This window comes from Euprymna scolopes, chromosome 15 (assembly GCF_053919585.1).
Source record: "Euprymna scolopes isolate OS-2025 chromosome 15, ASM5391958v1, whole genome shotgun sequence".
NCBI classification, from domain to species: Eukaryota; Metazoa; Mollusca; class Cephalopoda; order Sepiida; family Sepiolidae; genus Euprymna; species Euprymna scolopes.
In genome coordinates, this window is record NC_136496.1 from 87,792,991 (window position 1) to 87,819,708 (window position 26,718).

Consider the following 26,718-nt stretch of genomic DNA (forward strand, 5'->3'; position numbering starts at 1 on the left):
TATCTTCCAAGAAGCGGTAGAAAAAATATAAGGATATTCGCCGGTTTTCCTGGTTGACAACTCCGCCCACATCCGTCAGAGGCGTCATCCATTTTCCATATATATATACCTATATATAAAGACGCAGTACCAATGCTGACATTCAAAACTAACAAAGCCTCTCAAGTGGGAGACATAAAAAGTCAATGATAAACGCGATCCATCTGAATTTGATCTACTGTTCTTACAAGGGAAGACGAAAGGCCCATTAACATTATAAAGTTAAACCTTGAGCCGCCATGACGATGGTAAGTTAGGCTTCTTTTCTATTTTGATTGAGGACCGACTAATGAAAGTGAATTGTTTTGTTAACAAAAAAAAAATTAATTTTACCTCTGATCGAAAAAAATATCCACCCGACACCAGATAATTATCCGATTTTAATGAAGTTTTCGGTATTTATTAATTGCTAGTGAGCCAGCGGTATTCACCCTAAGGGGGTTGAGCCGGTTTCCGCCGAAAGAAGAAGTGTCTAGGGAATATGAAATTCACAAGCGGTCTCTAGTCGCATGTATATCTCGATTAGAGGAGATGACGACGTTATTTCCGCAGTTTTTGCAGAAAGGTGTCGACGTCCTACTACTACATACAGTGTCTGGCATTCCCAAATGTTCAATTATCTGATGCTAACCAGGCTCAGCGTTGCTTAACTTCGGTGATCTAATGAGAACCGGCGTGTCAACGCGATTATGCCTTATATTTAATCGTTAATAAACGAATGTTAATAATATAAAGTATTTCTATTGAAACGTTCAGAGTGCTACACCGGTTCTCGTTAAACAGCGTCGAGCCTGGTCAGTGCTAAAATGGGTGACCATTTGGTAAGACCAAGTGCCGTATGTGCTCTGAAGCCAAAGAGATGGATTGACGTCGCCAGACTCGTTTTGCCCGAGACACGCTGCATAAAATATTACAGCGACTCCGCGATCTCAAATTCTTCAGGGACTTAGCCATTATCACCCAGCAGGACGTTGTCGCGTTGTAAAGTAGTCATTGATTTTCCAATATCGGTAAAAATAAGACATATTCCGTTATTGACATGAAAAGCAAGATAGAATAATGCAAGGAATCCAAAAATATAAAACAAAATAAATATTTGATATTAATATTCTCGTATTAAATAATTTATTTTAACGTCCATTTATTGAAGAATTTATGTTAGCATTAATTTACTAAACAGTTTATTTTAACATTCATTTATTAAAAATTTTGGTGAAACAGAAGAATAGGCGACACGAAGTCCGTAGCAAACGGTACCAGATAAAAAAATTATTTTATTTTTCTAAAAAATATTTATGAAGAAACCAATTACTATTTCATAAAGTAACATATTTTTTCATTTTCATAATACCAAAACAAATTCAAAACAATGAAACAATAGATTTTTATTTATTATGTTACGCAAAAAGATAATTAGGTAAGATGCGAATATTTATGCAGACATTATTTGCTGCTAACCCAAGTCATCTATTCTTCTACATAACCGAAATTTTAAATATACATTAATACATGGAATGTCTTATTCCAACATTTTATATATATATATATATATATATATATATATATATATATATATATATGTATATATATATGTATATATATATATGTATATATATGTATATATATATATGTATATATATGTATATATATATGTATATATATATATGTATATATATATATGTATATATATATATGTATATATATATATGTATATATATATATGTATATATATATATATATATATGTATATATATATATATGTATATATATATGTATATATATATATATGTATATATATATATATATGTATATATATATATGTATATATATATATGTATATATATATATGTATATATATATATATGTATATATATATGTATATATATATATGTATATATATATATGTATATATATATGTATGTATATATATATGCATATATATATGTATATATATATGTATATATATATATTTATATATATATATATGTATATATATATATGTATATATATATATATGTATATATATATATGTATATATATATATGTATATATATATATGTGTATATATATATGTATATATGTATATATATATATATATATGTATATATATATATGTACATATATATATATATATATATATATAATTTAAAGGAGAGTAGAACAATAGTATGAAGAAACCAATTACTATTTCATAAAGTAACATATTTTTTCATTTTCATAATACCAAAACAAATTCAAAACAATGAAACAATAGATTTTTATTTATTATGTTACGCAAAAAGATAATTAGGTAAGATGCGAATATTTATGCAGACATTATTTGCTGCTAACCCAAGTCATCTATTCTTCTACATAACCGAAATTTTAAATATACATTAATACATGGAATGTCTTATTCCAACATTTTATATATATATATATATATATATATATATATATATATGTATATATATATATATATATATGTATATATATATATATATATATAATTTAAAGGAGAGTAGAACAATAGTATAAAGAGCAGAGTGTATTTTAATGTAATAGTAAAATTACTAGTTTAATTAAAATACAGGGAAAGAAAAAGTGCTTGTTGTAATTTAGATATATAATAAGCTCGATAGGTAAATATCCTAGAGCTAATATAATATTTAGTAATGTGATTGATAATTTAAAAATCAAATTATAATTAAATAAAAATCTGTTTCATAAGAAGGAACAACAACAAAATCAATTATTTGTACGATCGTTTCGGAAAATAGTGTTTTTATTGTGGTAGGCATCAAGTTACGGACAATAATTATTACATATAGTTTTTTATCAAACAAGGTTTTCTCATCAGCAAATATTGGAAAGGTTTTTATTAAATGTAAAAGACACCATAAATAAACCTAGGATTAAAGTAAGGCAGATATATCTGGAAGAAATTAAAATAAAGGTATGGATTTAAACTTGATAAGAAAATTAATATGGGTTATGGATAGAAATAAAATAGAGTAAAATTACAAATATAAATTTGGTTTAAGTACAATATTATACATACATACATACATACATACATACACAAATACATACATGCATATATAGGAAAAAGAACACACATATATATACATATACATAGATATACATATATATACATAAAAACACACGTACAAATATTTACCTTTTAATTTTTCGCCTTTTGAAATCAGGAACTATGGTTAAAGTATTAATATATATGTTTTTCAGCTTATGAAATAATAAATTTTCAAAAAGAACGTTTGTGAAATAATTTATATATATATATATATTTATGCATATATATATATTTATACATATATGTATATATTTATATATATATTTATATTTATGTATATATATCTATATTTTTATATATATATATATATTTATATATATTTATATAGGTATATATTTATATATATTTATATAGGTATATACTTATTTATATTTATATATATATTTATTTATATATATATTGATATGTATTTATATATATATATTTATATGTATTTATATATACACACATATTTATATGTATTTATAATTTTATATATTTATATATACTTATATATATGTATATATTATGTATATTTATATATATATATGTATATATATTTATATATCTATATATTTATCTATATTTCTATATATTTATATGTATTAATATATATATATATCTATATGTATTTATATATATACATATATTTCTATATATTTATATATGTATATACATATATTTATATATATTTATATATATACATATATTTATATATATTTATATATATACATATATTTATATATATTTATATATATACATATATTTATATATATTTATATATATTTATATATATACATATATTTATATATATATTTATATATATACATATATTTATATATATTTATATATATTTATATATATTTATAGATATTTATATATATACATATATTTATATATATATTGATATATATACATATATTTATATATATATTTATATATATACATATATTTATATATATTTTTATATATATACATATATTTATATATATTTATATATATACATATATTTATATATATACATATATTTATATATATACATATATTTATATATATTTTTATATATATGCATATATTTACATATTTATATATATACATCTATTTATATATATGCATATATTTTTTAATATTTATATATATATATATACATATATTTATTAATATTTATATATATACATATATTTATTAATATTTATGTATATACATATATTTATTGATATTTATATATATACATATATTTATTGATATTTATATATATACATATATTTATTGATATTTATATATATACATATATTTATTGATATTTATATATATACATATATTTATTAATATTTATATATATACATATATTTATTAATATTTATATATATACATATATTTATTGATATTTATATATATACATATATTTATATATATTCATATATATATATATATATATATATATATACATATATTTATATATATTTATATATATACAATATATATATATATATACAATATATATATATATATATATATATATATATATATATATATATATATATATATATATATATATATATATATATATATATATATATACCCACACTAGCAGTTCAGCCCGGTTTTGCTCGGGCCCTCTGTACTGTTCATAACTTGACCTACGTGTGAATACACTTTATATAAGATTTCAAATGTTTAGACCAAAATTTTTCTGAGTAATTTCGTAGAGACCGCAGGGGTCATTTCTTTTTCATTTTACCCCAATTCGAACCCCATAACATTTATTATTTTAGTTTTAGATCAAAATACAAAGTTTTACCCATGTCCAAGTTACCTACATCTAAAATTTCAAGTGTTTAGACCCAAAATTGGCGGGAGGATTTGATAGAATATGCAAAGATCAACTCTTTAAACTTTGCCATTTTGGCAGCCAAATTTTCGCACCAAAACTTAGTAAAATGCTTGCCGCATGTCTGAATACCCGTTATGTATTTCAAATGTTTAGACCCAAAATTGGCTGAGTAGTTTGCTAGATGACGCAAAGGTCAAATCATTGAAAGCTCAGATTTTCGACCCAAAACGATTAAAAAGTTTACCCTATCTCTGAATACACTTTATGTAAAATTTTAAATGTTTAGACCAAAAATTGGCTGAGTAATTTGGTAGAGACCAAAGAGGTAAATTTTTTTTTAAATTTGGCCCCAATTTTGACCTCTTAACATTTATTGTTTTGGGGTTCAAATCAAATTAAAAAGTGTGATTCATGTCAAAGTAGCATACATTTAATATTTTAAGTGTTTAGACCCAAAATTGGGGGAGGAGTTTGGTAGAGTTTTCGAAGGTCAAATCGTTTAATTTCTGGCCGAAACCTGATTAAAAAGATTTTTTCCAAATCTCATTATTCCTTATGTCAAAACTCGAGTCTCTAGACTGAAAATCGACAGTTATTTGGTAATAACACACACAATTGTTATGCTAAAAAATTGTTATGCTGAAAAAACTGAGCCTAATAAGGTCGCAACTGAAATATGTATACACACATTATATGGCCCAAACTGTTTGTACAGATAAATATTTATGATAAATAAATATAAATATGTCTGTAATTTCATTAGATATATATATATATATTCATATATATATATGTTCATATATATATGAATATATATATGCACATATATATATGCACATATATATATGCACATATATATATGTATGTAATTTCATTAGATATATATATATATGCATATATATGCATATATATATGCATATATATATGAATATATATATGCACATATATATATACATATATATAAGCATATATATACATATATGCATATATACATATGTATACATATATATACATATATATACGTATATATATACATATATATACGTATATATATGCATATATATATACATATATATACATATATATACAAATATATATACATACATATACATATATATATGAACACATATATATACATACATATACATATATATACATACATATACATATATATACATACGTATATATATACATACATATACATATATATACATACATATACATATATACATACATATACATATAAAAATGCACATATATACATATATATACATACATATACATATATATACATACATATACATATATATACATACATATATATATACATATATATACATATATATATATATACATATATAAACATTTACATATATATACATACATATACATATATATGCATATATATACATACATATACATATATATGCATATATATACATATATCTATACACATATACATACATATATACATATATAAAAATATACATATATATACACATATATATACATATATATATACATATATAAAATATACATATGTATACATACATATATATACATATACTCATATATACATATACTTATATATATACATATATATACATATATATACACATATATATACATATATATACATATATATGCATATACATAAATATGTATATATATGTATACATATATATACATATATACATACATATATACATATATATACACACATATCTATAATCTATATATATAAAAGCGAAAATGTATGTACGTATGTATGTATGTATGTATGTATGTATGTGTGCGTGTCAGGTCATGTCATATGCTACCGGTACCATGTAACCCAATACTACCTGCCTCATGGTCGGGTCACCACCGACTAAACTGGTTCCCCCACCAGACTTGTTTGGTGTGGAGGGTTGCTAGTCTCCCTGAAGGATTAAAAACAAGACCTTCCAAGGGGTGAATCAACCCTTTTTCGGTGTCAACGGCCATCTAGCACCATGTGTGTTTGTGTGTTGCGGTGGAGAGGGCTCTCATAAGCCGTGGTGAAGGCAATCTTTCTAGGAGAAGCAAATCTCTGATTTAAAAAACCATAAAGCGGGAGACCAGTACCCGCATTAAGCTGGTCTGCAGTTTAACTTGTTGCTGGCTATCTTGCTCTTGCTTGTTGCTGGATCTCAACATTTTGAACCGAGAGAGAGAGACTTAGCTGTCGTACAAAGCTAAGACTCTGTAACATCACCTGTGTATAGATACTCCCTAAGGCATTTGTCTATAAAAATGGTCCTGTGGCGATAGAAAAGTTATGACGCATGGAAGCTTGAAATGCTGGAAACATGTAATAATTGATCTCAATGACCGTCTTCAGTATCATGCCTGCGTGAGCGTGTGAATTCACCAGTAGGACTAAGAAAAAAAAAGTCATTTCTGGGCTCATGGACATTAAGAGTCTGAGAGAGTGGCACTCGTCTGACATGACGTCGCAATCATCATCATGTATGTGTGTATGTTTTGATGTCTGCTAAAAACTTTCGACAGACGCAACGAAAATTCACAAACTCAGTATCACATCGAAACTCCATCCTTTGCTCGAAAATATCGAAAAATTGGCCAAAAACGTTAACTTTTTCACTCCGAAATCGACAATTTTCGACAGGGGGGGGGGTCAACAAAAACGGTCCTCTCGTGACAATGACCGATTCTACGCATGAGTCAGATGACGTCGTGACCTGATTTACTTTAAATAGGTGAAAAAAACGTCCAAATTTAATGTACGTCGCGTTAGCTCAGTTTGTTAAGTCCTTGGTTCATTATCTAAACGTTTTGGGTTCGAAAACGTGTGTGAAATTTTTTTTTTTTTAAATTTAAATATTTAACCAGTGTTATTTAAGCCATTTTTCACGTAACGTTCGTTTTTCTACTTTTTTTTTTTTTTTTTTTTTTTTACTTCGCTTATTCTTAGCGACACCCAAAAACACACGGGTACCCACCGATTTTTTTAATTTTAATATCGAAACAGGCTTATTTAAACCATTTTTCACGTGTTCGTTTTTGTTTCCATCGTTCGTTTGCCTTACGTTAGTTTTTTTTTTGTGTGTGTTTTCCCCGCTTAAGCGTTAACATTATTTTCTTTGTGTTCGCTTTTTCTGTATGTCTACAAAAGGCTTTTTTCAGAGAAACGGTCGGTCGGTTCACAACTTTTTAAAACTTTTTATATCACATATAAATCGTAATATCTCACAGTTTATAACGAAGCTCGCCTGTCTATTTAATTTGCTCGATTGAAGGAAGATAAATATTCAACATTTGTCGCTCGCCGCATGGGGGTTAGTCTTTTTCTTATAACATCTTCGGGGGGGGCGTTCAGCAGTAAATGAATACCATCCCGCAGTCAAAACTTGACCTCATTTAAAACGGGCACCTGCCAAATCCAAGTAATTAAATAAATTCAAACGTGTTTCCATTAGCATATCCCGGTGGGGCAATGGTTAACGTCGCACGTTTTTTTTTTTTTTTCACACTTTAATTTACAACTTTACCTCAACGGTTCGGGTTCGATCCTCATACTTACTTTTTTTAACCCACCCCCACCCCCACCTCCAAACACCCGGGCAATGCCGGGTACCCCTTGCTAGTATAATATAAAGCTGAACGTTTGTATGTGTGTGTGTGTGTGTATCTGGTCACGTATAGGCTCCTATATGGTTGACTATTATGGAAAACTGAGCTAATATAATGATAGAAGATGTACCGAGAAACAGAAATGGGTATGTTTGATCTGGCATAATGATGAATCATTAAAATTGTGGGGTCTGCGTACGTGCCTGGTTCACAAAGTATGGAAATAAAAAATTGAAAGAGAACGTTTATAAGTGTTTTTGATATAGATGTACATAAGAATACTTCGATAAGTATGTTTTAACTTACATCGGGATGGTATAATAAAATTGTGGTGTCTGCATTCGCGCCTAGCCTCCATAGAATGGAAATAGGCACAAACTTTAATAAACACTTTTCATATCTATCTGCGTAAGTATACTTTGATAATTATGTTTCAGTTTTAAAAAATATGGTATAATAAAATTATGGGGGGTTCGTTCGCGCCTGACCTCCATAGAATGGAAATATGTTACAAAGTTTAACAAGGTTTTTTAATATAGATCCACAGATTATATTGCGATAAGTGTTTCACTGTGAACAGGTATGGCATAATAAATTATGGGGTTTATCTATTTTATTTTTACTTTCATCATATTTGGCTTTGGTTTTTATAGCCCCAAATTCGAAGCTATCTCTTTACAACCCTTCCTTTTCATAACCTATCATACTTTCATAAATCAGAGTCCATTTTCTGTATGCTGTTTTTGAACCCAGTCAACGACGGCCACTTTTGCTAGTATATATATATATATATATATATATAAGAGAGAGAGAGAGAGAGAGAGAGAGAGAGAGAGAGAGAGAGAGAGAGAGACTAGCGGGGGAGAGGGTGCCCAGCTTTGCCCGGGCGTAAAATACGCTTAAATATGATATTTTAATTTGGCCAGATTTCGTATATATTATTATAGAGTAAAATTCCAAAAGTAAAAAGAAAGTATTTGGGTGCCATCAGCTAGAATCGAAAGCGAAAGAACAACTGCAGCATTCAAAGCTCGTGACACGCATATGGACTGCTAAAAAATTAAAAATAAACTAAGATGAATCTACAAAATGTATAACCATTACTTCGATTTCGACTCATTTTTGACCAGTTGACTATTTTAACCAGCTAAAGACGCATTAAAAAAACGGTTCGTAAAAAATCTAATCATTTGAGGTCCTTAGTGCCGCTCTGCGACTTTTAGTTTTAGAGGAGATAGAGTTTGAAAATATGGAGCCAGGCAGACAGGCAGACGAACAGACAGACTTTTATATATTAGATTTTTTTAAATTTCATTTGTTTTATTTTTCAGCTGGTTTTCGTTGGTCTGACGTTTTTATTGGCGTACTTTCCGACATCGCTTGCCATGAATGGGGATGGACATCAAGTACGTCACATTTAAAATAATGCTCTTCCTCTCTATCTATCTATCTATCTATCTATCTATCTATCTCTGTCTATCTATTTATCTATCTGTCTGTCTCTCTGTCTGTGTGTGTGTCTCTCTCTCTCTCTCTCTCTCTCTCTCTCTCTCTCTCTCTCTCCATCCATATATATATATATATATATATATGTTTTATTTTTATTATCGTATCTTTCTGTTAAGTTACATTATTGTTTCAGCTACACGTCCGTTTTTTGGCCGTCTGTAGCGTCCTCAGACTTTCTGTAAAAGTCTGAGGACGCTACACACGGCAAAAAAAAACGGCCGTGTAGCCGAAACAATAATGTAACTTAACAGAAAGATACGGTAATAAAAAATAAAACGCATATTTGCTCTACAACAGTATTGAGCACTTTCTTCAGTTTTTATTAATTACCATCTCAACTAAATAGATATATATATACATATATATATATATATATATATATATATATATATATATATATATATATATATATATATATATATATATAAACGGTAATATTTCTGTCGGACTATTTGTCTGACTGTCTCCATATTTTTAAACTCTATATCCTCCGAAACTAAAAATCGCAGAGCGGCGCTAGGGGCCTTAAATAATTAGATTTTTACGGGCCGTTCGTCTAAGGGTTTTTAGCCGGTTAAAAAATGGGCCAAAATTTAAAAATTTGTTAAACATTTTGTACATTTATCTAAGTTTGTTTTCTATTTCTAATTTTTAGCTGTCTCTGTGTGTCACGTTGGTACAGTTGTAACGTCACCAGCTTTGAATGTTTTTTGCTTGTTTTGCTTTCGGTTTTGATTCTAGCTGATGGCACCCAAATACTTTTTTTTTTTACTTTGGAAATCACGACTCCATAACAATATATACGAACTCTGGACAATTAAAATATCATATTTCCACGTATTTTACGACCGAGCAAAGCCCTCCCCAACTCCGCCTCTAGTCTAATATATAAAAGGCTGTATGTATGTATGTATGTATGTATGTATGTATGTATGTATATTTTACAGCGCTACCTCTTCCGAAACAAAAGTCGGAGAGCAACGCTAGTGGACACAACTGATTGGATTTTATGGACTGTTCTTTTATGGGCCTAACTGGTTAAAATAGTTCTTAAGGGGTCAAAAATGGACCAAATTTGAATAAATCGTTATATATTTTATGCATTCATCTTAGTTAATTTTTAATTTTTAATCGGTTCATATGCGTGTCATGCTGGTAAAGTGGTAACGTCACCAGATTTAAATGCTACAGTTTTGCTTTCGATTTCGATTCTAACTGATAGCATCCAAATACTTTTTTTTTAACTTTGGAAATCGCGACTCTATAATATTAAATACGAAATCTGGATGAATTAAAATATCATATTTAAGTGCATTTTACGACCGGGAAAAACCGGGCGCTCCCCCGTTAGTATAGAGTATATATATATATATATATATATATATATATATATATATATATATATATATATATATATATATATATATATATATATATATATATATATAAAATGGTTGTATTGGTTGGATTCCTAGAGGTAAATCCAATGAAACTCGTGTGATTATTAAAGAGTGCTCACTGGAGGACAGAGCTGGTATATAGTCTGCTTATTATACAGACATTATTGGTTACATATGTACATACATGTTTCAGTAGAATCCTAATCCAAGGAGACCATCTCATCAGACAAAAAAAGGGGCAATATTGAAGAAAGAGTCAAGATTACATTCGTTTTTTATAAGATATTCGGATGTGGTTTCCACTTTGGAAGAAAGTGGGGTGTATACTTTGTAAATGTGAGCAGTAGGGGTTTTGGAGGGAGGTGTGGTGAAGGAAGGAAGGGAGTATGTGTGTTGGGTTGAGGGAAGAGGGAGGGAAGTACGATCTCATGTGGTCAAGCTGCAGCAGCGGAGGTATTTATATTTTTTAACTTGGCGGTTGTATATTGGTGTACGTTTTCGCTTTGAACTGAAGTAATATATCATGCCCTCATCGCTGTTAACTTCCATATCTTTGGTTTTATGGTTGTTTTTTTTTTCTGGCGGTGCTATATTATTCATCTATTTTATTGTTAATGTCTATTTATTTATTTATTTATTTTTATCCGTTCATTTTTTCCTTGTTTTCAAATTCTTTATTTATTTATTAGTTTATTTATAAGATATATTTCCGTATGGTTAAATTAACGGCTAGTGAATGTATAAAGAAGCCTATTTATATGATTCAAGTAAAAGTGATTCATTGGGAGATATTTTCCAATCTACCGCGGTATCCGAAGTAATTACAGCGGCAAAGGATTTCAAATCTATATGTAAACTTAATTTCGATGGTAGTCATTCTTTCATTTGGGTTGTTTATCTTTTCCTTAATGCTAGAGTATAAATATATTTTATACATTTCTATGTTTCATTATAGATATAGGTTTTCCAGGCCATATGCCTGCAAACGGGTATATAATAGCATACATTTGTCTATATTGGTGGAGTATTCCGTTCCCAACGCCCTCTAGTAAGAGTATTTAGTTATGATTTGGGATCAATTATGTGGTTTGTTTCCTTATGCAACATTGCTTTGCGATAGTACTTCCCGTGGGTATATATCCACATTTAAATTACAAGCGTGCTTGAACTTTGGATTATTTTAGTTAATCGTTTTCGGATGTTTAATTATTACGTATGCAAAGTGCACTCACCTTTATCCATTTAGTGGCATATTGTGTTTCTGCTCGTATAACTTATTACTAAACGGTAGCGCTTAATATTATGTTAAGGGTAACGAAATGATGGTTCCATAATTTAGCTAAGTTATTTACGCTAGCCTATTCTTCGAGGCTTTTTGATGGGTATAGTTATTAATTAATTAGAGGCGTGTCGGTTTTTAGTAAGTATCGTTATTAATTTATGGTGTATCGGGACTACTTTATATGTTTTAAACTCTTTCTTTGGTTCATTTATTAATTAAGATATTGTGAGTAAGGGTTATGATTTGTAGTATTACTGGTATGAGGGGGTCGCTATTCGTTTTTTTTTTTTTGTTTTTTTTTGTTTTTTTTTACATCTTATTTAAAGCATAGCCTCCAAAGTGTTTGCAGCTTATATCCGATTCTACTTTTACATTTAATAATTTTTCACGGTCCTTAAAACTAATAATCTCATGTTTCTCCGCAAAACATAGGTAGCAGGATGAAGTTAATAAACTACATGTTTTTGCTTTCCTAAATATTTTCCACTCGACTAAAGGTGTTTTGTTCGCCTCAATTAACTTCCAGTAGGGTGCCGAGAGTAAGGTGCCCGTGGCATATATTTTGTTATTAATTGATAGTGTATGGCCGTAGAATTTGTATTTAAAGATCATTGAGGTGCTGCCTATGTATAATTTTTCTATTTCTGGGGTTTCTACGCTCCATAATCTAGACTGGTATACCACTGAAGATGTGAGGCAATTATTGCTTAATGGGCATTCGGTCGGTTTTAGCAATTGCACGTCTTTCTCTTATCATTATTATTAGTGTCTGTAAAACCTCCTACTTTTAATAGTTTTTCCCCTTCGGACTACTAGAATTTTGAATTCCCTCCCGGATCCTTGCTTTCCTGATGGTATTGATATGCAGAAATCTAAATGTAATGTGAATAGACTTTTTGCTGCTCAACTCCCTACATAGTGTCCATGTAGATATCGTTACAAATAGTAACCCCTTGCGTTCAAGTAGCAATATGTCTTGTTTGAAGTGAACAAGAGTTTAAAAAAAAAAAGTCTCCACAGTTACATACGTAGAAAATGGAGTTCTTTAACCTTTCTTAGTGATATGAGACAAGAGAGGGGAAGTAGCAACCTTAGTTGAAGCCAATATTCATAATGATGCTGATTTGAACAAAACTGAGAGGGTGAAGAGAACTAAATCATATAGTGTTATATATAGCATGAAAAGAAATTGGAAAATCATTTCAGTAATTATGGTAACAGCCGGGATCATGAAAAGATTTTTTTTCATCTACTTTGCGAATATATCTGGAGAGAGAGAGGGGGGGAGAAAGAGAGAGAGAGAGAGAGAGAGAGAGAGAGAGAGAGAGAGAGAATTGTGAATCAAAGATTAAAAGAACGGTTAGAATCCCAAAAGATCTTTAGGTTGGAGTCTCTGAACTAATGGATGGATGTTTGACATATTCAGTAAAAAAAAAAAAAAAATTAGGCGAAAAATTGAATAAAATGCACATATTTTTTATCGATTGCTATTAATTCATATTCTCTCTCTCTCTCTCTCTCTCTCTCCTTCTTCTTCTTCTTTCCCCTCTCTCTACTTTCTCTACACTCCGCCCCTTCACACCTTTCTCAATGTATTTCTATTGGTCAGTTTTGTAGTTTTGTTTTCTCGGCTGACTTCCGGGTAATTCGTTGTTCTTTAAATTCCAACGTTACCGTTTAATTATTTGTTTTGAACGTTAAATTTGAGGTTGGGTACTATTAAAAAGACTAATCTATATATTTATATCTGTATACTAGGAGGCCGCCCGGTGTTGCCCGGTCATAAAATACTCTTAAATGTGATACTTAAATTCATTGAGTTTCAATTCAGATTTCGTATTTATTATTATAGAGCCAATTCTAAATTGATTATTCTATTGTATCTAATATATAGTAATGATTTCAAAAGTTTTTTTTTTTAAATGACATGGTGTCATCGGCTAGAACTGACACCAAAACATTTAGTACTCCAGTCTTAGTCGCTACCATCTGAGCTATAGACAGATGGATAAGAAAACGTTAAAAATTAAGCGACTTTAACGTATAAATGTATATTTGCGCATGCATAAACAGCCAACTTGAAACAAATACATTGAATACATTGTCAAGACTGCTGCAAAGAAGATATGCTCTCTCTGTCTGTCTGTCTGTCTGTCTGTCTCGGTCTCTGTCTCTGTCTCTGTCTCTCTCGCTCTCTAGAAAATTACTTATACCTATTAAGTTCAATTCTTTTCAATTGTGATCTATTAGCAATTATTTTTACCGTCTCACAAGTTGTCTCACAAGTCCAAATTCCCTATATATCAAGTTTCAAATTCGAACACCAAAAATTAACAGAGAAGTTAGGTAGAGATAGTTCCGCACGCACACAGATAAAAGTATATATATATATATATATATATATATATATATATATATATATATATATATATATATATATAGAGAGAGAGAGAGAGAGAGAGAGAGAGAGAGAGACATTAGTGGCCTGGTAAGGCCACAGAGGAGACAGCCGAAGCAGAAAAACTGAAGCTGGCCTGCAGGACACTATATATACAAATGTAGGCAAATTTGGGCATATTTTATTGGTTTGAAAATATGGGGGGGGGGTACCAATAGTCATAAAATTTTAACCATATAATAATTTTATAGTCTTCAGAAAGCCTTTAAAATTTCATGTCGTTTCGTCCCATAGAACCAAAGATATAAGCATTTCAATATTCAATTTGACTACAGTATAGATATGTCCATAGATATACCACCTTTTGGGGCAATTTTATGTTCCAAATATCAGCGACTATTGATCAGAATTTAACAAATGAAGGCTCGTTGAAAATGTAATGACCTGAATTGTGTAGTGGGCTATGTGACATTTGCTCTTAAGGTCGCACATTAAGGGAATCATCCATCATCCAAAGTCTATATTTGGCATTTTATTACAGCCTTAAAATGTTTCAATCATTTGTTTTCCTAGTTTTGCATATGAATTACAAAATATCTGATATTTCCCCCAAAACCTCCGGGCTTGATGGAGGAGAGACAAAAACTTGCTGCTATGGTTTCAAATGAGTTGACATAATAGCGAGCAGTGACTTGATTCCAAATATTTCTTATATGTTATATCTCCCCTCTTTGGTTTTCATACATAAAGTAAATTACAAAGTGTATACCGATTATTTATACTGGAAATATTCATAATCGTTCTGTAAGAGGGGAGATATAACATATGAGAAATAATTGGAATCAAGTCTCACCTTGCTGTTATGTCAGATCATTTGAAACCATAGCAGAAAATTTTCGTCTCCCCCTCAATCAATGCCGGAGGTTATAGGAAAACTTTAGCCTATTTTCCGATGCCAAAACCGATTCCATTAATTATCTATTCTATTTTATTTTTTTTTTATAAAACATGTTCCACTACTTGTAGTAATAATAAAATAATAAATATTTATTGATTCACACTTCAAGTAAGACTAAAATGTCTAGATCACACCTTCACAAGTGTGTGCTTACGTTTGAGAAAATGCATGCATATTTAGGATTTTTTTTGTTTTGTTTTTTGTTTTGTTCTTTTACAGTAATCGTGACAAAATAACAACTTTATAGTAAAATATTTAGAGATTTATAAAGAATTGGAATCGGTAATTGTATCGAAATCGGGAATTTTCTACGAAACAGTAATTGTATCGGAATCGGGAAAAATATTGGAGTCGTCCCAACATTAACATATATAACTAATATGGAGACTAGAAAGCTGATTGGCCGACTAGAAATCCTCAACATATATAAAAACAAGAAGCAACGACAGAATTCGCGCATAAGCCTGACGAATCCTATAGTTGGATGAAACGCAGAATATTCAGTGTAGCTTAATCGCCATATATATTACTAACTAGCTCTACCTACGTATTGAGCACTTTTGAAGTAAATACTTAAAGTTTATGCATAAATCTATACTTTCGTATATTAAATTTATGCGAATAAATGAAGTAGTTATATATATATATATATATATATATATATATATATATGTACATATATATATATATACATATATATATATATATATATATATATATATATATATATATATATATATATAGTAATTTATAAAATATATATGGCGATTAAGCTACACTGAATATTCCGCGTTTCATCCACTCTAGGACTCTTCAGGCTTATGCGCGAATTCTGTGGTTGTTTGTCGTTTTTATATGCTCATCTTCTATTGAGATTTTAGTTAGCCAATCAGCTTTCTAGTATCCACCGCGCCCTTCCTATCAGCCAATGAGCATGCATTTATCGGACAAAGGCCTATTTGACCTCTGGTTGACATGTTCCTTTATGTGTGCTCTATTTAGATCTGTTTTAAAACTAGGTTAGTGTTTTTTTTAATGTTAGTTTATATATAAATACATATATATGTGTACATACATATATGCACACATATATATACATATACATACATACATATATATATATATATATATACATACATATATGTGTGATCGTTTATGTATATTCATGTTTATCTAATTTATTTATTTGTTTATTTTCTATTGTTTTTGTTGGTTTTAGAAATAGTGATAATAATTTATTTATACAATATTTAACATCGAGCCGAGATGCTGTAAATTTCAGTACAAATGAATAATTCTGTTTTTTATTTATTTTGGTTATTTTTTTATTACTGAGGACCTACCCCCATTTTTATACAATACTTTATTAAAAATTGGATATAAAGAATGGGGGAGGTGCTTAAAACCAAAAAGGGGGGATGTCAGAGGTCATCCACTTTATCTATTCTCTAAGCTAGTTTGGTAATGTCACTAAATAGGATTTATGGATGATATGAGAAAAATACGTCTGTGCAGGCATTAAAAATGTTTATCTTAAACATTATTACATGGGGAGTCATTTCTAGTTAAAGTTCATTTATTTTAGCCATCTAAACTCGAGAAATGCACGATTAAAATGTGTAAACATTGAATGAGTAAAAATGAAGATGGCTGTCACCAGCAATTTCGTAGAGCATTTCGTAGAGCCTTGATCTTGCGATCAAAAACCAGAATGTCATACAGAATTTGTCGTACAACTTTTCCACATTAAAGTATACAGTAAAACTCAATAATTCGATAAATTTTATTTATTTATTTATTTATTTATTTTTACATGGAAGTCACCACTTATCAAGGCCCGAAAGCCACTCGGGGATAAGGGTTATTGCGTGTACAGTAATCAATGGGATAGTATTGTAATCGTTAGTATTGGAGATTTGATAACGTGTCTTACTTAAGGGGGCGGTTCATCAGGAATTTGTTTATGTTTGACTTGAAGACAACCAAGTGTGGGAAACAGGCAAACGGAACAGAGTTCCACAGGCGTGCACTTCTAAGAAAGAAGCTTTGTTCATGGAATCTACGTTTTGATTTACGCACAGATAAAGAGTGGGGGTCCTAGTTTTTGATCGAAAGGTCAAGGCTGCTACTTGCTCTACGAAATTGCGTGTGGCAGCTATCTTGACTTTTACTCATTCAATGTTTACATATGAATTCGTGGCGAGGACAAAGCGAAGCCCTAGCGTCAACACTGAATTGAGAATTATAGTGTAAGCACATTGTTACTTGTTATTATTTTTCTACTGGATTATTGTATGAAAGCACCAATGCATCGTACATGTATTATTCGATTGATTCAAATAGATTTTTGATGTTTTTCATTTCAGGAAGTAAATGGTCCCTCCATGTGGAGCGGTCAGATAATTATTTTGTCCACGATTGTCAGTGTGTTTTGTTCGATGGCCATACATTACATTTTGAAGGTAAATTATTTTTATCTACTTGATTTTTTTTTCTTTGTGTAATCTAGATTATAATAGAGCAAATGTGTCTGTCTTGCTGCTGTAGGTCATTTCTCTACCGCTCCAAAATTCGAATATATGTCAGCCTATGTAATGGTAACATATATTGAGCGAGTTTCTAACAGTATTTTGCATATTTTGTTATTTTTAACTCATTTTCCCAAACTTAGCATGTTCAGCAGAAAGTTCGGCGCCATTTTTAATTTTCCAATACATCGGTAAACATTGTATGTTTTTCGAGCTGAATAAACGTGTTACATAAAAAAAACACAAAAAATTATCAAGTTAGGTAGAAAAGTAACTTATCTTGCCTTTGATAACATTTATTTGTTATATATTTGTTTTTTGACAACTTTTTCGAATCTATGAGTATAGTAAAGCAAACCTGAAATTTTTAATATAAAAACGTTATTTATGAGAAATTTTTTTATCTCTTCCGATTGGTATATACAAATTGAGTAATGTTTCAAATGATTAACCTAATATATATATATATATATATATATATATATATATATATATATATATATATATATATATATATATATATATATATATTCGTTTTTGTTTTTGCGATACGTTTTGAATGAATTCAATTATTTACGAAAGTGCACTCCTACTCAAATGCGAGTTGGGAACAATTTTCCCTTTAACCAATTTGGTACCCCCACATGGGGAGCGATATATATTATTTTTAAAATATAATTATCCACTGACATGTGTTTCGTCTGATGAGTCGTAGACGACGAAACACGTGTCAGTGAATAATTATATTTTAAAAATAATATGTAGATATATGCAATACTATATATATATATATATATATATATATATATATATGTGAAATACTATATATATAATATATATATATATATATATATATATATATATATATATATATATATATATATATATATATATATATATAGTATTTCAGAAGACTGTGTTACTGACTTAAATTGCAGTGAGACGTTTTTATGGTATTGTTAAGTGAATAAAAATTCCGCATTTATTTATTTATATTTATATTTATATTAATTTTTACTTATTTATTTTTTTACAGAACATGAATTTCCTGAGTACGAAGCATATGAAGCCAATCAAAGGTTAGGTTTATTTCCTGCCACTTTCTTTGTTCGTTCAAAGATATTTTATATTAATTAAAATCGATTAGGTGTATTCTATATTCCTCCATCCCAAGTGGCTGGTGGCGTCGCTTTCTCTTCTGTTAACGGTGGAAAGGGGAGACGTTCCGGGGCTACAGACATATTTGCCCCTTGACCCCTTACTTTGTAATCGGTTATTAAGTAATTTGTTTACACGTGCTGTTTGCTTAAAGCTTCCCAACAATCCCATGCTTTTCTTGTACATTCTTTATCTATATTCATGTGACGTCGCGTCCAGATCCAGCGTACATCAGGGTGATAGCATCTGAGTGCATATGCTGACCCCCTTCCTTTGACGTCGACTTCTTGTGTACGCGTTAAAACATCAGATATGTGCTAAGGAACGTACCCTGTACTGCATAACAGTTATAATTACTAGGGCTATGCCAATAGCATATTCTTTTCGTTGTTTTAACTCTCGAGTGTGTATCCCTTGATATCTTATATGCTTTTATATAGAGTGATGTGGTTCTCGGTTGATTAACTGTTTCTAACTGTGCCGGATATATATTCGAGAGTCAAAACAATGAAAAGAATATGATGTTGTCATAGCCCTAGTGATTACGTATGTTATGCTTTCAGTTTTTCGTTTTGCATATTCTCTTTTGCTTATACTTATTGATTTAATTTTACCCACCTGTAATATTAATGAATAGACAATTTTTCAGTCTTAGATGGGATCATGTGACGTAATCGAAATAAAGAAAGCTTTTAGTAATTAGAAATATTTTGGATCACCTATTGAGCCAGAGTTAGATCATTGGAATAAGGAAAAAGTGAGTGTGCAAAGCCAGTTATTTTTTAAGTAAAAATACAAAATTAGTTGTTTTTTTCCACTCGTTATATTCCAATCAACCCTCGACTCCTTCTTCATATCTCTTTCTCTTTTTTCACTTATGGATTAAATAGTATTATTACTTGTGGTGATATTCCCTTTTGTTTATAATGTGTGGGGTTTTTTTTTTTCGTTTTATTCTTTCCTTTCTTTATCTTCAACTCTTAATAAAGAGATGATGTTTATACTCTCTTTAGAAACTCTTTATTAATAGTCGAAGCACAATCGTGTTGACTAACTAGTTCTCGTTTGATTACTGAAGTTAAGAAACGTTGAGTCTGGTCCGTATCACATAGGATACCAGATGCTGTATGTAGGTTCATCTCGGCACTTTCCTGCGAGAACTGAAAAAAACAAACAAACAAACAAACAAACAAAAAACGTCGTTATCTCCCCTAACAGGGATATACAAGCGACTGGGAACAGCTTATGAAATTCATATTCATATAACACTCTTTTAGACGAAACCGGTCCAACCCGCCTAGGGTGAGTGAAGCTGCCTTTTTTTTTTTAATAAGGAGAGAAACGGAATTGAGAGTGATGTGCACAAAGCTGGAATATGGAAGCTATCAAAATCAACACACCAAAAGTGCACTTTAGCTCTGTAAAAAATACCTCAGTAGCGGAGCTTCATGAATTTTGGTAGGAAAAAAAAAACAAAAAAAACGATCTGTCTCAAAGAGAGAAGATAGCATCAGAGAGGGTGAAACCTCATAGGATCAAACAAGATAATACCTCACCCTGATATAGTTGGGTCAGTTCATGTCGGGGTGATTCGCCCTTCGTCACACATAATATCAAAATATGTCTTTGATTAGTATAAAATAGTTTGTAGCAGCAGGCATAAATAAAGATTTATTTTCTTTCGCGAATCAATATCCATGCTAAGCGATTTGGTTTCAGACTGACTAATCAGCTTGCAGAGCGCATTGATTCTATATGTCTCTTAAGGAACTTCTTTAGCATCTTTGAGAATTCACAGTCTGTCAGCAGAGAGAAGCTGTCAAGCATCGAAGGACCTCTCTCTCTCTCTCTCTCTCTCTCTCTCTCTCTCTCTCTATCTCTCTCTCTCTCTCTCTCTCTCTTGTATTCGTCCACTGAGCGCTCAAGTATTGACAATCTTCGTTTGAAGATAACTGCTGACTGGACTTTATCTCATTGTCCAACTTTCTGTCGCTGAAATAAACCTTTCGTTGCTTTATTTTAAATGAGGTTTTGTTTTTTAATCCATGCTAAGTTTTGACTAATTTCTGGGATTGTAAGCTTTCATCCTAAAAATGTTTTAATAGTTCAACGTCTCTTTAAAACAGTGGTTCCCAACCACAGTGCTGCTGCAGATTAGTGCGTCGCGGAATAATTATACTTGTACCACAAAGAGATAATAGCTAGAAACCATTTAATTTCTTTTTGTTTAATTGAAACATTTAATTTCTTAATTGACACCACTCAATTCAAAATCGCCGAACTTGTGGCATCTAAACGTTGCATGCGTACTCATTGCTAAGAGTTTTATGGTTTTTATAAGTGATGGGGCGATTAATCAGAAGTTTTTCAAAGCATCGGGAAACGGCATCGGAGCTGAATAATTCAGACTTGATTTCGATACCAAAATGATTCCTAAATGCACACGTTGTAAGGCAAAACGTCAATTTCAAGCTGCACTAACTTTGTGCAGCAGCATTATAGATTGACTTCCAAATAAATATATTTTAATTTTTGTTCTTGTTGTGAAGTGTGAACAAAAATTAACATAATTTAATTTTGAAATTCAGAATTGAACTGATCGCAGGATCGTATAAAACCTCTCTAATACATTGTTAACTGCCACATTGTGTTTTATTGTAAAATGACTTCACGAATAGAAAATATTCATTTTTTTTGTGATACGTGTGCCGCTAAAATTAAAAAAAAAAAACAAAAAAAAAACAAAAAAAAACAGAAAAAAACAATAGCGTACCACCATGTAAAAAAAAAAAAAAAAATTGGGGAATCACTGCTTTAGAGAGTCGTGAAGTGCTTTGATCGCCTGAAATTGATATGGAACTCAACAAATGTAATATAGACCCAATGAAGGGACCACGAAAGGAAAATACGGAACACGGATTAGGTGTAAGGAAGATGTATTAACAAAAGGTTACAAGGATACGATAAAGGGTAAGCGGAGCTTACTATCCGGGGGTGTCCAATATGAGTAGTACGCGCTGCGTACTACTTGTAGTCCTGCTGATTCTACGATATTATCTCACATCGTAATATAGTACTGGAAGAGTCCATGTTGCAGGTAAGTTTCGGTCTCACAACAGAATGCTATGGAATAAAATGTGCCAATTATAACAAATGTCTTTTTGGAACAATGATGCAATCGAATGCTTAATTTTAATATTATATCATGGAAGAGAGTAACAAATAGTTTCCTGTTAAAAGTAATAGAAATAAATTGCTTTGACCTTTTGAACTGTTGACATGTGACCCTTGTGATTATCGATGACTCCACAAATCTTCCTGCAGTTAATACTTATATATGTTTATGTTTTCAGAGGTTATTACTCGAACTGAACCGATACCCGTCACACAAAGCACACCTGATTTACCTTCGGTAAGTATTTTTGACATCTCATCTAAAATTATCTTGTCGGAATTTCAAAGTCAGACCCAAATAGCATTTAACGTGATATATCAAACTTTGCTTCTCACTATCCAAGTTTTGTTTGTTATCGTTGTACCGTGTTATTGGCAGCATTTATTTTTAAAATTACTTAGTCTGACATAGACGACTGCAAATATGAAACATTTTAAATAATCACTTAAAAAGAAAAATCAGTGAAGGAGATAACTACTTTTAAATTGAAAAGTATAATAGAAATTGTCTTCCTTTAGTTTAAAAATGCGAAAGCATTTTTTTTGTTTTTGCTCATGTTCACCTCTAACAAGGCATATCGCCACTTGAACGCTACTATTTACGGCTACGCCTATGAAAGATTAACAAGATGTTGGTTTACGTTACATTTAAACTTCTGCATATCAGTACAGTATAGGAAGCGGGTAGCAGAAAGGGAATACCGAATTCCAGCTGTTCATGGGAAGAAAGTAGAAAGCTTTCTGGCATTTAGGGACTTCAACAGTGAAAGGGTGTGATTTTGTTGCTAAGCGGGGATTTCAGGGATATGTATGTCGAGTGCAACGAGTTCATCAGAGCACATTTCATTAAAATACTAGTAAAACAGACACAGAGATGCAACATTGCGGCGATGAGACAGGGGCTGAAGTTTAGTTGACAAAGTGGAACCCATTAGATTGAAGACTCTTTTTTGTGCCCTATGCAAAAAGAAGAGACTAGATGGTAGATGCACCAGCCCAGATGTGGTAGTAATACTCCATGCATGGGCGAATGGTGACCTTGTAGATGTACAGGATACTCTCAGGTGTGACTAGCACGATAGAAGGAACCCATCTTTTTGGCAGCAGCCTTCGCAATGTCCTCAGTGTGTTTGTTCGAGTTCATATTGTCCTTGAATGTTAGGCCGAGGAGTTTGAAGGAAGAATTCATAGGTAGGGTGTTATTTTTCATGGATGTCGGTGGTTGGAGAGACTTCTTGTAACTGTTAAAGGAGAGCAGCTTAATCTTACTAGCATTAAATGTTACCATCCATTTACGGCCCCATTCCACTATGGTCTGGAGGTCATAAAAATTGCGTTCTTCTGTTGTACATGCAATACTAAGAAGAAAAAACGCGATCTAAATTTTTATTCGAAATAAATAAAACAGTTAATAATTTCTTCTCTTCTTATTGTAGGTCCCAGAAGGCGTCCTGCGTATCGGCGTTTGCAGCCTTAAGAAAGTGGTACTTTGTTTGGTACAGTCGCTTCTACTGAATCTTTACAACATCCAGACGAAGCTCCGCTGCAAGAACAGCACGTTCAAGTCAGAAAAAGAACTTCCATTCACAATGGCCGCCAACCAAAATACAATTCACGAAATGCTGCAGGCCAGTTTGGAAAAGATTTTTGGCGCCGACGAAACCGTCTATTCTCCAGCGCTGTCAGTTTGCTTCAACGGCATTTTCGAGAGCTCGAGCCCTCATGATATGTTAAAGGCCGCGTTTGATGCCTGCCACTTGTGTCTGAGAGCCGTTCGCGAGTGGGGCGTTGAAAATGATATCATTGTGGGCACGGTACCAAAAGAAGGCAAATATGAATATCTCCACTACTCCGTCAACAACCGAGGCAACATTTTGATTCTTAATTGGGACAGTAGCCTACTAGCGATCGGGTTTATCGACACGATTGTCAAACTGGCACAGATTTTACGCGACGAACGACGTCCTCCAACTCCGACCGAGTTTCTTGCATTCCACGTGGCCTACTACAAGCTGAGTTCCGGTGAAGCCGTAACCTTGAAACCCTATAAGTCCCTCGGTTCTCCAGGTTTCAGGCCGCACACCCAAACCTACATGTCTCTCACAGATCCGGGAGATGGTCATGTCCTCGGAACAACAAGGTACAATGAATGGATCAAAGGCGCCATAATCCATGTGGAACATCTGGAACGTCCGCGTAACCTTCCCCGGGAAAAAATCGAGTCGTATCGGATCCCTTCATTGTTGTCCTTTTCTAAGGTTCGACTTCATGTCGGTTCGGCTGCCCCGACGACTTATTTCGTAGGACGTCGGATGAAGGATTCGGGTAATTTTGAGGAAGACTTTCTGAAGGTTGTTCACTTGACTTCAGCGTCTGCGTCGGCAGTTTTCTATCAAGGCGGGGCCGAGTGCAAGGTAGCGATGGAAGGTTTGACAACGAGCCAGGCTGTGCGTTATATGCGCGCCCTCCGTGAACACGTCCACCGAAATAAGCACAAGCAAATTCTATCGGCCGCCTGGAACCTCAATCAGACGGTTGTCGACGATTTTGAGCAGGAAGTCACAGCCAACCTCACCGAACGGATCGACATCGCAAAACGGGCAATCCAAATCACCTCAATAGGGGGGTTCGACAAAGTAACCTGGGATGGCGCTAGTGACACCTACCCTTCGAAGTGCATCATGTACCAGTTGACGTTCGAAGACGCCCTGACAATTGTGCACGAAGCACACGAACGGGGATTGCTCACCTACTTTTCGGCGGGTTTCAAGTTCGGTGAAATCAAACATGCTGTTTGGGCTGGAGTTGACGGTATTGGCATCGGGGGTGCCCAGGTACTTCGATACATGGACGCCAATACAGGAATGCACGGGCCGTACATGGAAGAAAATATACCGGAAATTATGAGACAAAGAGACGAAGCTGCCAACTCTGTTCGTGGCAGGGGCGTTCGGTTGCTTGCACGCTTGGACACGATGTTTTCTGAGGGTTCTATATCGAAAGATGAGAACGATACTCGCGTTATGCTTTACTCTGCACTTCTGGACAAAGATGAGAATGAAATTTTGAGTCAAATAGGAAAATTGTCGAGAGTGATTAATATGTGTGAAGAGAACAGGTCACCTTTGATGGGAATGTGTTGCAGGTTGGTGAACGCCACCCAGCCCCTCCTCAAAGACCACAGCTCAAATGAGACCGAATGGAACTCGTTCGTAGCCTATTTGAAGAAAGTTCTGGATAAGAATGACGACGTCCTCCTGGAGGAAGAGTACGATGGCGAACCATGGCACACTTACCGAAGAAAATACAAGCTTAAACTACAGGGGAAATGTTTTCAGAGGGCATGTTCTTATACGCTTCCTTGTAAAGTGGTTGGTTAATTCCTTCTACCAACTTTTGTTTTCTATTCAATTATAGTTTAAAAAGAAATCGCTGTTTATACATATGAGATGGATTTCTTTATTTCCTTGGTTATCTTACTGACTTAACCTTTTCTCTTTTCCCCTCTCTTTTTCTTTCTTTCTTTCTTTATTATATAGACAGAAAATTTCTATATCTTTATCTTTCTAACTTACATTCTCTGTCTAACTAACTCTCTAACTCTCTCTCTCTCTCTCTCTTTCACACGCATACACACACACTCTCTCTCCCTCTCCCTCTCTCTCTCTCTCTCTCTCTCTCTCTCTCTCTCTATCTCTTTCCCTCTCTTCGTTTATTGCATTTGGTTAGCACTCTTCTTACTGCTTAAATATCACAAAAATAAAAAATAAA

The 26,718-nt window shown here is 31.8% G+C and overlaps 1 protein-coding gene across 2 annotated transcripts; it reads left to right on the top strand.

Annotated features, from left to right (window-relative positions):
• The first annotated feature begins 113 nt into the window (after positions 1–113).
• Positions 114–26,718, top strand: LOC145293955 (uncharacterized). Of its 2 annotated transcripts, XM_080140824.1 has the most exons (6): positions 114–287; positions 9,872–9,946; positions 18,454–18,549; positions 19,652–19,694; positions 23,127–23,185; positions 24,384–26,718. In XM_080140824.1, the coding sequence occupies exons 1-6, from the start codon at positions 279–281 to the stop codon at positions 26,325–26,327; spliced, it is 2,226 nt and encodes a 741-aa protein (XP_079996950.1). In that variant the 5' UTR covers positions 114–278; the 3' UTR covers positions 26,328–26,718. The 2 variants fall into 2 exon arrangements, with proteins under 2 accessions (XP_079996950.1, XP_079996951.1); XM_080140825.1 differs by lacking the exon at positions 9,872–9,946 and having other exon boundaries at positions 129–287.

Excerpts from the sequence above, each read along its gene's own strand:
- LOC145293955 (XM_080140824.1), top strand. Across the intron at positions 18,550-19,651 it reads CCATACATTACATTTTGAAG|AACATGAATTTCCTGAGTAC; the intron begins GTAAATTATTTT and ends ATTTTTTTACAG. Across the intron at positions 19,695-23,126 it reads GCATATGAAGCCAATCAAAG|AGGTTATTACTCGAACTGAA; the intron begins GTTAGGTTTATT and ends TTATGTTTTCAG.